The sequence below is a fragment of the Psittacula echo genome (assembly GCF_963264785.1).
Source record: "Psittacula echo genome assembly, chromosome: 1".
Classification (NCBI taxonomy): Eukaryota; Metazoa; Chordata; class Aves; order Psittaciformes; family Psittacidae; genus Psittacula; species Psittacula echo.
In genome coordinates, this window is record NC_137735.1 from 10,292,767 (window position 1) to 10,306,770 (window position 14,004).

At 43.4% G+C, this 14,004-nt stretch overlaps 1 protein-coding gene across 1 annotated transcript in view; it reads left to right on the forward strand.

Moving 5' to 3' along the window:
- Positions 1-8,891: 8,891 nt before the first annotated feature.
- Positions 8,892-14,004, forward strand: part of HGFAC (HGF activator) — a gene marked incomplete at both ends in the record, with an annotated part of 43,556 nt that continues 38,443 nt past the window's right edge. The window contains 3 exons of the mRNA XM_080635679.1: positions 8,892-8,957; positions 10,489-10,543; positions 12,379-12,475. Of these exons, the coding sequence (XP_080491805.1) occupies positions 8,892-8,957; positions 10,489-10,543; positions 12,379-12,475 (218 nt within the window). The remainder of the gene's footprint in view (positions 8,958-10,488; positions 10,544-12,378; positions 12,476-14,004) is intronic.

Here is a 14,004-nt window from a genome sequence, read left to right on the forward strand (position 1 = left end):
TTTCACCAGGATGGACTCAGGTTCTTCCTGGGACATCTCTGCCTGCCTTACTATTGGGAGTGTGGGGAAAAGGGCCTTTAGGTTTTGTCAGGGACAGAATTCCTATTGTTTTGCTGAAAAAAATGTGCAGCAGTGTCCAACAGGATGAGACCATGGACAGATGAGAGCAGAGGGAGGTAATAGAGAAGAGGAGGCCATCAGCAGTGGGGCTTTTGTATGCAGTGAGAGGGAAGCTCTGATAAAGGACATCCATGTTCCTACATCCAGAAGGCAAACTTATTTCTATGCCTACTGGCTACCTTACCAGCTCTCCCAAACACCCCCAAGGCATGGGACTGAGCTCCAAGGGTTCTGCTTCTGCTTCAGCAGGGAGATGGAGACGAGAAGCCTGAGGAGTCCCTTAGAGGTTTGCCACCAGATTTGTAATGCAAAAACCCCAGGAAAGGCCTAGGCAAACACTGTGGTAGATTAACAGGCTGACAATACAGATAGACTGGTAAATCTCAGGTGAGTATCCTGATGATGATATTGCAACATTCAGTGTCCAAGCATCCCTGCCGACCCTGGGCAGCTGCTGCAGTGACACCAAGTGATGGGAGTGCTCCCTGTGCAGGGTGCAGGTTTAGCAGAGGGCACCTCACTGTGTGTCTTCTTCTGGTCACCATGGTCAAAAGGCTGATCAAAGGGTGCCACTTGGCATTTCAACCCTTGGCATATGAGTTACCTGCAAAGCGGAAAGTGAACGTTTAATGAGACATCTGGTTCCCATAGGTATATATACATGAAAAAAAGAAAAAGATATGTGTGTGTGTATATATATATATATAGGTTTCAAAACAGGATATTATTAGGGCTGCAGTCAGAATAATTACAGCACTGTTTGCAAACTCTGCTTTCCACCCTGGAAATAACCCTGAAGTCAAGGCAGGCCATGGGGCTGTCGTCCTTCCTGTGGGGATGTCTCTTCCCTGTTAGTGCTTTTCCCACTTCAAAAAGGAAGACTTCTTCAGCTGCAGCAGTGGAGCCACCTTCCCTCACACCTGCCTGACTTACAGACCATTTTAAAGTAAGCCATGGGGGCGTCTAATATGCTAATGAAGAATGTGGGTGGAATAGCAGGAATTTGAGCACAGCTAAAAATGTACATGCCTAACAATTGCAAATCAGCCTGTGCTGAAGTTACCTAAATGGGTTGGCATCAGTGGAAGGTGGGTGCCTCTACACCTCTTCTTGTCAGTTTTCAGTGAGTACACGGCTAAAAAAGAAGTCATACGCCTCTGTGTATGGGCCTACTGTTTCAGCCAGGGTTATCAGCAAGGGTTTATACCCAAGCCCCTGAGAAATGCAGTTACCTACTTCCCACTCTTATTCATACGGTAGGAGGAACAGTCTCTTCATGCAAACACATCCTAGACTGGTTGCAGGCATAGTATTCTAGATATGTCATGACATCTGGGCATATGAACTAAGTACAATCTTGAAATGGACTTCTAAAATCTCAGGTAGCTTTCGCAACTAGATCCATGTCTGAGGTGTGTACAGGAAGGTTCTGCACATTGTGGCTTGTAGCAGAGCTTTAAACCACTCACAGATTTGTGTGATTAGGGGTATAAAATCACAATCTGTTTTTGTTTCTGTAGCTCAAGCCCAGCTCTTCCATTGCTACTTTTATATGATTTGATTTTTCAGACCAGAACTGAAGTTCTCTGGATGCATGAAAGAAATATTTGCAAGCACAGCTGCAGGTATATGCCTGCAACTGCAGTGGCTGAATCTGGCTAAAAATGTGATTTCACAGAGAAGAAAGCATGAAGCTATTACAAAATCAGTGCACACAATAGTGGTCGATTGAAAAGAGTAAAATGGCAGGCAGGATGTTGTCTGATACTGCATCCTGACAGGGAAAAGCCACCCATATCAATGGGAAAAAGTATACTAGAGGCCATGCTCACAGAGTTGCAGCCTAATCAGTATGTTACATTCCTCTTTGGCATGTAACGTGAATGTTAGCAAGAAAGACTGGTGCAGGAATGGATGAAATGGAACTACATCTGCATGGAAAGTGCAGAAAAAAGGGGGAAAGTCCTCCTAGGAGTGCTGATATCAAAGGGGGGATGCCTCAGGGTTTTGCTGCTTTTGCAGAGCCTGTTTGAAAGGCTGCACCTTCTGGGTGCTGCACTATCGAGGGTCCTGTGCCTGCTCCTGCAGGACACTGGCCATGAGGACAGGCTGTAAAACTCTAGGCCAGGGAAGGGAGATGAGTACAGCAACCCTTTGAACAGGGAAGGACTGACAAGGTCTGATACTTTCAGGTTAGTCTGAGTGTGGACATGGTGGTGTGGAAAGAGAAGATGCAAGATCAAAGAGGTCATGTTTGAGGGGTAGCAGTGAGATAAGAGATTAGAAGTGGCAGATAAGCACCAGAATGTGGGGTTTGGTGAAGAAGGACGTTTAACACCAAGGAGGAGAATATCCAGGAGTCCAGGGACAGATCCATCTCCACGGAGAGCTGTGATGGTAGCATGGAGTTTTCAGAGCTGCCAAGGAGGGTCTTGAGCTCTGCAGAAGGCAGAAGGAAGAGGAAGACCCAATAAAGCCACACTGCCTCATGCTCAAAAGGAAGACATTCACTTCACTGCTCCGCAGTAGTGAGGGAGTGGAGGCTGCTAGCAAGGCTGGGAGCCGGGATGGGGCATTCACAGCCAACATATTGGAGGAGGAGGGAGGGATGGAGGCAATGAGGGATTGAAATGAAAAGAATAATACTATAGATCTGAGAACACTTTCAGTCCCTGGAGACAAGAGAAAGGAAATCAGTGCAGAAACCCCCAGAGCTGTGAGCTTGCAGCTGAGGGAAGCCAGGATTGCTGCTGGAGGTGCTGGAGCAGTGTGGGAGGTGAGAGGAGTGAGGAGGAGGAGTAAACATTTGGGTGAAGGCGTATCTTTCTGTCCCAGGATTATCTGCTAAGCACAGCAGTGCCAAACCCATGTTTGCTGGATCCCAGCTGCCCAGCAACCAGCCTCCTGCAGCTGCACTTCTCCAGCCTCACTGCCTCTAGGAGAAGGGAGGATGGTTTGTAGAAGGATTTATTTGCTCTGCTATGGTGTGGCAGAGGTTATGCTCAGCTTGGGGGCTGCCAAGATTAACAGCAAAGTCTGGTGCAGAAGAGGAGGGACCGGCACTCCGATCCAGACAGGGAAGCCAAAACCATGATGATTTTTTCCCCTGGGATTTCTGAAGCTACCATGGAGAGGAGGGGGTGTTTGTGATTGCAGTGTGGCTATGTGGAAAGCTGTGTGCTACAGCGTTTAAGGCCCATATAAGTAACTCAACTTTTCAGTTTGATATGAGCCAAAGCTCTTCTTCTATCTTGCTGAAATAAGCAAACAAGTGAAATTGTCTCAACATTTTTCCTTTGCACACAGCTTTAGCAATAGGAATGCAATGGCTTTTCTGTAGGTACCACTGCAGAACAGAGAAACGGAGGTGGAAGGCTCACTTCTTGGCCAGTGGTGAATATTCTGTTTTCAGATGTGAGTGACCAGATTGAGTGTGCACCATTTCCAGAGACAGATGTAAGCTGTGTCCTCCAGTGTCAGGGCAGCCCTGAGCAGTAGGTGTTAGAGAGAAGGGGAAAAGTTCCTCATGCACTCCATGCCTGGCAGTAGACTTGGAGTCCATGAGTATTAGCCTCAGTTCTGCTGATTACGATAGTCATTAGCTAATGGAGACAGCTGGGGTTTGGTAACAGCTCCCAGGACCAGGCAATGGGAATGATCTCAGGCAACAGAGATGAAGAGAATCCCACCTGACAGAGACAAGGTCTTCAGCATCGTTTCCAGGTCCCCCAGAACAAAAGATTAGGAAGGATCTGTGTGTCAGTCTCATGTTGGTACTGAGTGTCCTGCTAGTACACCAGGAGCAGAATTGCCACACATGACCACTTGTGTCCTAACCCCTTCCTGAAAGATAAATAAATAGTTTTCTTTTTCATGCTAGAAATACTTCTAATTACTTCTAATTCAGGTGCACTCATCAGGTGGTATAAGCGTCTTGGTCACTGAACAGTTGTAGAGCCTTCAGATCTAGTGTTAGTTCCTTGTGGCAATGATTTTGTAGCCTGCATTTCTCTTTTATCCAGGAAGCTGGGTTTGGGCTTTGTAACCATAACGGCAACTGAAGCCTGGAAATCTGATCATCTCAGGAGGCAAAACCACCCTTTGAGTTGGCTGTCATACGTTACATTCACAAGGGAAGAACCTGGCTTTGAAAGAAGTAAACCTTATTACCTTATTACTATCTTAAAGCCTAAAAGTTTGCAAAAATACATGGGGGAATAAATCATTATTAAAGTTTTCTTCTATTTTGTGGTATCTGAATGGTAGATTTCTCAGGAACATTTACAATGGTCAGGAAATGCAAAAATGGAGAACACATGAACATGCAGTCATGGGACAATCTTCCCCCTGGCTGCTTGGTAGCTGGTACATAGCACTGAATGCAAATGGATATATGTGTGTTTAAACTTGTCTTTTCCACTTCTGTCTAGTAAACTAATTGATGAAAAAGAAGGCAATTTTATTATTTCATATTTGTGGCTGACAGTTAATTTAGTTTTTGTTGATATTTAATGGTTCAGGTTGGTTGTTAATATTGTTTCATTACTAAGTAGCTCAGAGTCTGGGCTCAGTCTGTGCCTTTATTAATTATTGTTAAGTTTAAAGAAATTAAATGTGGGAAGTGAGGAAAAGGCAGCATTCCCTGAAGCAAGATTCCTGTCTCTTTCTCATCTCTTATTGTGTGTTTATTTGCCTTTTCATTTTCCTATGTTGATGTCAATATAGAAGGAAGAATGATTGCTGAAATTGAGGGGTTTTAATCTTTGATACATAAGGATTAGAGCCTGTAAACACACTAAAGACATCCTAGTCTTATTTTGAAACATTTCATTGACTTCAGCAGTAGCAGAATCTGGCTTCAACTGCATTTGGATTATGTGTGCTCCACAGGAAATGTTTAATATTGTATGCAGCAAAGTTACGAATCAAAATGTGCCTTGCTTTGAAAGGAAAAGGGAATTTTCTTGGAAAACAAGAACCAGACTCTAGCTGCAGTTTCACTGGTGGGATGAATTGTAGCACAGGGTCCAGGCCTTAGAGCTGCCAAATATTCATCACCCCAAAGCCAGGTCTTTCCTCTAGCTCCTATTTCCAGATTTCCTCTCTTTTATATAGATATATATATACACACACGTATATATATGTACACACACACACATATATATACACACACACATTTATTTTTTAATTTTTATTTAATATTTTACACATCCTCATTTGAAATGGGCACTAAATGAAGTTTAAAATCTAAGGCTAGGGACTTTATCTTGAATGCCATGTGGATTGTTTCCATACCTTCATTATTTTTCTGGTTGTTGTTATGATATTTGCTCCATATACCTCTGGCTCTGTTATAGAATCATAGAATAGTTACGGTTGGAAAGGACCCCAAGATCATCCAGTTCCAACCCCCCTGCCATGGGCAGGGACACCTCACACTAAACCATGCCACCCAAGGCCTCATCCAACCTGGCCTTGAACACTGCCAGGAATGGAGCATTCACAACCTCCCTGGGCAACCCATTCCAGTGCCTCACCACCCTCTCAGTAAAGAATTTCTTCCTTATATCCAATCTAAACTTCCCCTGTTTATGTCTGAACCCGTTACTCCTTGTCCTGCCACTACAGTCCCTGATGAAGAGTCCCTCCCCAGCATCCTTGTAGGCCCCCTTCAGATACTGGAAGGCTGCTAATGAGGTTTCTCTTCCTCCTCTGTGGAAAGTTTCTTTTTAGTACTCTGGAAACAATGGGTCACAGGTGAATTGACTTGAGGAGGTTAAGGAGAGCAGCTCTGTGGCCTTATTGACTCAACCTATGGGATGATGGCTTTGGCACAGTGTCCTGGGTCTCCCAGAATGTTGGTTTCTTTGCTGAAGCAATTCAAACCAAACAGCATCTCTCTATAGCAGAAGGCATTTCTCTCATGGTAGGCACCCCCAGAGGTCTTAACAACGTGTAATCCGGTGATATCTTGAATGTGAGGGTGGCTCTTTGGCAGAGGGCTGCTGCAGGCATGGACCATGGATGCTCTGTGTGCTGTAGAGGTGGCTGGCTGCCTGCAGTGGTGTGGCCTTTGCCTCTGGTTAGTCCATTCCTGAATTCAGGTGTGATTTCTGTTAGCCATCTGAGCACCAGTAATTGTGGCACCAGTGCACGTAATTCTTGCATCTCAGCTCTCTTTGCCCAGGTTTGTTCCTCATGCACACTCCTTGCACTGCTCATGGCCAAAAGCTTCACAATGACACACAAATAGCTGTAGCCAAGACCTTATTCTTCATATCTATGCACTCCCAAGTGCCCAGAACTCTGTGAATTTTATAAGAACTTAGTATCAAAACTGAATCTTCAGTTTTCTGAGTAGTTTCTTGCCAGTGAGATGTGATGTTTCTCAAAAAAATATGTGGCATACTTTGTAATTACTGATTCTAAGAAAAGCCTGATGAAGGCAGGCAGACTTTCTCCTGGTTATAAATAGCTGAAAGAATCACTGATCACTTAACATAGTTTACAAAAAAACACACCTCAGATTCTGTCTCCTTTCTCTGACCTGTTCAGACACCTCTCTTCTGACCCAATGCAGGCAGCCTACACGTAGTGGTTAGGGTTTTTTAATGATTCATATCTGTCTGAGCCCTGAAATCACTGGTTGTTATTCACATTTTACTCAGGGTTCATTCCCATTGCATGGTGGTGCATCTCTGGCAGCTGTTGCAACTCCTGGCTTTGATGTGTTTTCCTTTTGCTTTGTGACAGCGCTATCCTTTCTGCTGCAGTGACTCCTGGTATTGGTGTTTCCTTTTTCTTACATTGAGGAATTGGTTTGAACTAAATGCTTAAGAGTTGTGACTCCTCAGAAAGACACTTTGCAACTCCTGCTTGTAGTTCAATGACTACGAACTACAGCAACCAGGAGCAGATACATGAACAAAGAATGAATTTTTGCTGTTCCTCTTTCTTACTTTTAGGCATGCGAAAATGCTCTCCTACAACCTGCCTTGGTCACCACAGAAATACAATGTTTCTGGTCATGGAAGTGGATGGTTTTCATTTTGGAAATGGGTGGAAGAGGGAATTTCTGCAGCTCTAATGAAGTATCTTCATCCTTTCCTCTCTGTCAAGTCCTCACTCCCCTGCTCCTCTCATTCTGCAGAACTTTTGGAAACTCTGAATGGAATAGCAGCTGATGGATTTTTTTTGCTTTCTTTGCACAATTTCAGTAGCCTGGATGGTAAGCAGATGTATACAAGCCATCATATAGGCATTGCTAGCTTGAAGCCTGATGGTTAAAGTCAATAATGAGGGTAGGAAGTAGAAATCTATGTTCCAGCTTTGCCAGGTGTCTCCAGCCAGATCAGAATGTGTGTACATCCTATTTCTATGTTTGAAACACATGAAAATAGGCAGATCTATTCAAAGAGTCTATTCTGAAGCTTTATTTACTTCAAATCTTCAGGCAACAGACAATGCATAGAGGCAAAGAATTTTCTTTCTGCTTGTTTCTCTTTGCCTGAATTTGGGAAGAGAATTCCACACTTGCCTGGTTCCCGCTCTTCCAAACCTTGCTGGAAGTAGGAAAGATTTGTCCATAAACCTATATATGCATAATTATACTAACAAGAGCTGTTACTGTGACAACAGGCACAGCAGTGGGATAACACAGCCAGTGGAAATCCCCTCCAACATTATAAAACATCGTAGCAAAATCAGTGCGGGGGTAGCTCCACTGCACTGCTGGACCTTACTGCCATGGTTACGCTGGGTTAAAAAGAAATAGAACAGAAATCAACTACATCTGTTCCATAGCTGTGTTGGGTAAACTTCAAAGGGTAGAGCACAGCTTAAGCAAAGAGTATCGTGCCCTTTCTGTTGTTGCGGCTCTGCGGATTTTGGGTGTGAAGAGGTGCGGTCCCTGATTGACAGGACATGGCTGGCAAAAGCCTCGAGCACAGGCACAGTTGTACCAGCCAAACCTGCAGATTTTGGTTGTGGGGAAAGGTGGGGCTGAAACAGACTCCACTGGTGAAATCTCAGTTCTAGCAATACCCTCCGCATCCTCATTAGAAATGCTTCTGCCATGCAGCTATCTCAGCCAGGCACTTGCAAGACAGAGGTGGCTCTGCTCAGGCAGCTGCAGAAGGGAGCTTTTAAGTACACAAAACATTTCGTCAGAGTAATGTCTATTTTCTTTCCTTTTAGTTTTCCCAGTCTGTTGCTGAGAGGCTGCTGCTGTAAGTCACAGCTGGGCAGGTAACCATCTGTTAATGAGTAATTCTTGTGTCTGATATTGGCATTGATCTGGTTCGTGTTTTGCAATGTAATGTCATCTCCTGAGTGGGCTTGCTTGAAGTTTCTTGTTATTGCTATACAGAGCTTTTAATTAGCTCCTGAAGGGAAAGAGATGAGAAACGTCTGGATGGTAAATCGTCTCTGATTACGAGCAACATTGGATCGGCTCCTCTGGAGGTGCTCTTAAATGCTTACTGAATACATTGGTGATCATTTCTAAGGGTCAGGCACTCTGTAAACTCTTCACTCCCTGTGGTTTAGGAGAGTATCTCACTACATGGCATTCCCATCTACCCACAAAGACCCACAAAGACATTAATGATTAACAACGATAACAGCTCTGCTTACTTTGAAAACTAAAATACCCTAAAGTCAAGTAAATCACAGTCTCTTGCAAAAGCTCATTGCTGATTCACCCTCCTGCCTCAGCCCAACCTTGGAAGTTTCCCTCTGCCAGACAAAACCTTTGTGAGAGGAGAGCAAAGATGAAAATCTCTGCTCCTTTCACTGTTGTCTTGGCTCTGACTCTGAGCAGTGACTGTGCAAGGATGGTAAGTCTGATTCTTCTGTTTTGGAGTTGTGGATCACCTACGTGCTGACTGGCAAGGCAGTGTTGCCTTGGGGCTGGATGAGTGAAGCTGCTGACCAGACTGAAAGGAAGAATGCTTCAAATGAAAACTAGGGATTTGCTAGGTGAAGGCTTGCAGCAGTGCTAAGAGGGGGGCCTGTAGGAGGGCTGGTCCCATGCTTGTCTGCAGTGAAAGAGATAGCTTACATCCATGCCCTGCTAGGGAGGAAAAACAGGACGGGAGGAAGGACCACAAAAACTGAAATACTTTGAAAAAGCATCTCAGAAGCGTGCTGACACCAGCACGTACCTGCAGTAGCATGGAAGGAGAGGTGCCACCCCACCAGACTCTACTGCTACCTGGTAACTGAACATGCCAGCTTAGGTCGCCATCTCCTTCTTTCCAGACCTCTCTGTTTTCATGCCATGGCCTCCAGTGTTTCCATTGTGTGCTTTGTGTCTCTTTTTGGGTATGTCTGTGAGGCACCTGCAGCACTGCTGAGCATGGCTGTGGTGGTTTGGCTTTGCTAGCCTGCTTAAATGCCACCATGGCCTGGTATCCACCTTGGACTCTCAACGCAGTAGTAGTCTGGACCCTCAGTTGTGTGGCTTTATGATTAGCCTTATTTCACTTTTTAGGTTGAAACTAGCTCACATATAATTAAATGATGTTATAATCCTAAATATCCCAGTGAAGTACAAAAGTATCTCCTTCGATATCGCAGGTGGGAGAAGAGGGGAATATTCACAGTGCCTAGGAAGAGATCAGTCCTGGCTAAAGCTGCTCCAGTCTGCTCAGTGCTGGCATAGTCAGCAAAGACTGCAAAAACTGTTTCTTCCTCAGAACTGTTCAAGCCCTCTCAATATTTATTAGCAACAGGTTTGTCTTACCCCTTACTTCTTATGTCCCCTATCCAGTTCTAGGTTCATGATGTGTTGCTTCTTTGACTGTTTTTTGTGATATTTCTATTTCGGTATAGCTCAGCTGTCAGCACCTTTGCTGGCAGCAGCATTTTATGTATATTACCATTTTTTATTATTTCCTGTGGTTTAAAATCAGCTCAGCCCAGTGCTCCTTGCTTGATGATCAGCAAACCCAAATAAAGCAGGGGTTGCTTTTGTAACTAATGCCCTGGGGGTTACAGCTAAGTGGCAGGAAAAGTCAAATGCTGGGATGTAATTTGTAACTGTGAGCTGGCTCCAGAATGCATGTATGCTTCCTGCCGAGAGAAACAGGAGATGTGTCCCTTGGCAGTAGAAAGAAGCAGAGCTTTGGCCTTTTTTGTGCTGCGCTGGGTTTTACTGGTTTAACAGAGATGTTTCAAGAGCCAGTGTTTGTCTACCCTCTTTCACCAGACTGTGCCCCAGTGAAAATCACACACAAATAATGAGATTTGCAGACGCATTGGGAGAAACACAATTTCAGGGCACCCTGGAAAACACGTTTGTCTCTATAGGATGGTTCCCAGACTGAATTTGTGTCTACAATCCACATTCTCTTTTTCTCTTTGTAGCACTACAAATCTGAGGCAGGAAGAGGCTCAAAACATGAGTTCACTCACCCACAAGGTACAAAGTCAAATCCAATAGGTTTCATGACAGTAAGAATGATCTGCCTGTCTGTATCCATGCTGTGCAAGTCAGTAGTAAGCCTGTCTTTGTTTCAACATGAATAAGGATTATGGAATGGTTATGTCCATATTAATTTCTGTGTAGAGGGGAATTTGGGATTAGTTTAGGAATCTCAGGTAATTTTCCTTCAGGTGCAGATTAATAGGAAGGTGCTGATGGGATTTAAGTTTGTCTGAGCTGGCATGGTTTATATTCACTCATAACATGATGTGGCTGTAGATGTGCAACTCCCTTTATTTTAATCAGAGCTGCCTCTGCCCTGTGACTTCAAAACACATAAACTCTTTGTACGTATAGGTTCAATTTCCACAACAGCTCTTGATCTTTTGGTGAGAGAAGGTTTTGAGCCCTGTGCAATTTGCTGGGTTGCATTTGTTTCGATGGCACCAAACAATCAGGCATCCTGCCTGATTAGGCTGTATGTGGGCATTGCAGACTTTCATTTTTAAAGCTTTTATTGTCCTGAGATTTTGCTGTTAAAGATTACATGAACTGGGCTGCTAGTGGTGTCTTTATAGCTTAGAACAATCTTTAACAGCCTTTGGGATGCAATATGTCTTCTGAATGATGATGTATTTTCACAATTCTCTGAACTCATTATAATGAGCAGTATCAGAGAAGGTAGATCTGAATATTTGCTTAATTAGTTCAGGCAACAAACACCAGGTTTGACAAAGGGATAGCAGAGGGGCTGGCAGTAGCTGTTTCTCATTGACAGTTAAGGGGGCAGTTAGGGCAGATGGAGTGATCGTATTTCCAACTGATTAGGAAGAGCTTGGATAAAGGAACAGGTTAATTTTTCTATAATGCTAATAACAGGCCTCAGCAGCTCTTTGAGATGACGAGTCTGGTCTCATGAGGGTTAACAGATATCTCAAAGATGTGCAGGAGACCCAGCCATCATGGAAGGGGTAAGCTCAGGACAAGGAGCAGTCATACATTGTCACTGAGAAATGGAAATGCACTGTGCTGCCAGCTCAGTTGTATGCCCCATTTCTCTCCTGCGGCAGTGGTTGGCTTCCCATTCACACTCCTGGCTCTCAAAACTGATTGCTTTTAGTTTAATGGTTAAATAAGCTCTGACAGTTTTTCATTGTCTCTTTTATCTTCAGTCTGTCTCATTCTCCAGACTCATGTTGAGGGATTTTTTTCTGCTAGACTCCCACCACCCTTCCTTAGACTGCCATCACTGACGTAGTGAACAAGAAACTTGTCCTTTTTAGACACTGGTCCCATTGATTTCTCCTCAGTTGTGAGGGAACTCCTTATCCCAAAGGGAGGGTGGTATCATCAAAACTCTCTGTCTTCACCCAACCTTTAAATCCTTCTTTCTCCCAACTGTTCCTATTTCAGTCTGTACTGTCTGGTTCCTTAATTGTCTTAAACAGATGTTATGATGTGATATGGAGCCTGAAAGGATGCTACTTCAGAAATCGATTTAATATGCTGTTACAATACTACATAATTAGAAATGATAATTGCAATTAATGAATATAATTGGCATTTTCTGTACCAGCAATTGCAATATATTTTGAGCTGAATCGATCTGAGATCTTTATTCTACTGCAAAGCACATTAATCTTTCTTGATTCGGTCATTATGTGGGATTTTAAGCCTCCTCTTACGCGCTAGAAATTGCAGAGACAAGAGTCCAAAGTACAGCTGGAAAATGTGAAGATTTCTATCTTCATAATTTGAAGTAATAACATGTAATGTATGTACCTGTGGGTTGGTGTCTGACTGCATGATGAGTTTTTATTCTTGTATTTCAGTGTTTACAGAGGATGGAAATTTATGCAAATTTCCTTTCCGGTACGGTGGAAGGTTTTATCACTCGTGTTTATCAAATCTATTTTCCCGAAAGAAATGGTGAGTTAACATTGCTGATAAATGAAGACAGCATTCAAAGGAAAATGTCATCCTTTTAGTGTGTTAATCTTGCTTTTAGAATAATTAACTTGAGCTAAATGTTGTGCCCAAGGAGAACCATGCTGTTCTCTTGCTTATAGTCATGGCCTTCAGGTCAAGTTCATGCTCAGAGGGGAGGGAGCCCAGTGATGGGGTCTCCAGGGCCACAGAAAGCTCAAGAACCCTGGAAAGATTTCCTTCTTGACCTTCATACTGGGATTGCAAATTGCATGAGTGGGAAGAGCTTGTACAGAAAGGGCAGGACTGATGAAATGACCTGATAGAAACTCTCTGCTGAGGGAGAGATACAGACATCTGTAAGAGATGACACTTGGTTAAGGAATTGTTTGATTTGTGAGGGTCATACTTGTACTGCAGTGGATACCATCTGATTTTTGAGGAAAGTTTGGTTTCTTTTTCCTCCACGTCTCTAATTTCTACCCAGATTGGGACCAGGCCCCTTTTGGACAGTGTAGTACTAAGTGTAGAGGTATTACTCCTGTTTGTTGGGTAATGATTTATTCTAGTAGTGTGTTTAAGGTCAGGCCTCATTATATTGGGCAAAGGTTATTCTTTTATGTACTCAGAAGTTGTTAAAAGCATTCATTATTCAGTTTGGGGTAGGAGTGACCAAGTGGAAACCCTACTGAAGCAAGCACTGAATAAACAAGCCTAACTTTGCAGATGAACCTATCTAATGGGCATATATTAAGAGAAATCAAAGGCAACAAAGCAGGGAATAAATGGGTACCAGCAATGTGGAAATACATGCACAGCTGAACTATGTGAAAGGCATATAATTGAATGTTTCCAGTGTGGAAATATTTTATAGGATTAATTTTACCTGCCCATGCAGGGCAGAAATCTCATTTTTTATGCTGGGATATCTAATTTTTTCATGATCTGTGTCATCTTTCTGATGGCAAATCTGTTTCAAGTTTAAGTGCTAGTGTAATGTAAACAACACAGCACATACCTTCTTACACAAATAGACATAGTCTAGGAGACCACTTCTGAATTTCCGCAACATCCATAGACACAATCTAGATAAGAAAACCCTGCAGGAAAGAACCTCAGAATGTCTCAACTAAGAGAAGAGAACAAGAATAATTTTACAGTGTGAATCCTGTCTTAGACAAACTGTAGTCACAAAGAGCTTGACTTTTGGACCCACTTAATTTCATGCCATGTTTAAGATGATCTTGTTAATGCATGATGCTGCGTATTTGTTTTTAGCCAGTTGGGCCACAGAAATGTTGAAAGAAAAAGGAAAACCTGTGACTGGCTGGATCCAAGGTTAGAGTACATACACTTTAGAACTGATCTTGGACAACTTGCTCCCATGTTTCCGGTGTTTTAAAAGCCATTTACAAGTGGGGAGGTGAGGAGGAGAACAGCTGGAGCTGTTTGGTTTTGACAGGCCATTTCACCCCATAGCTGACCTGGCCAGTGTTTACTCTTTTTTCATAAGCTAAAAGCAGCCTAATGTG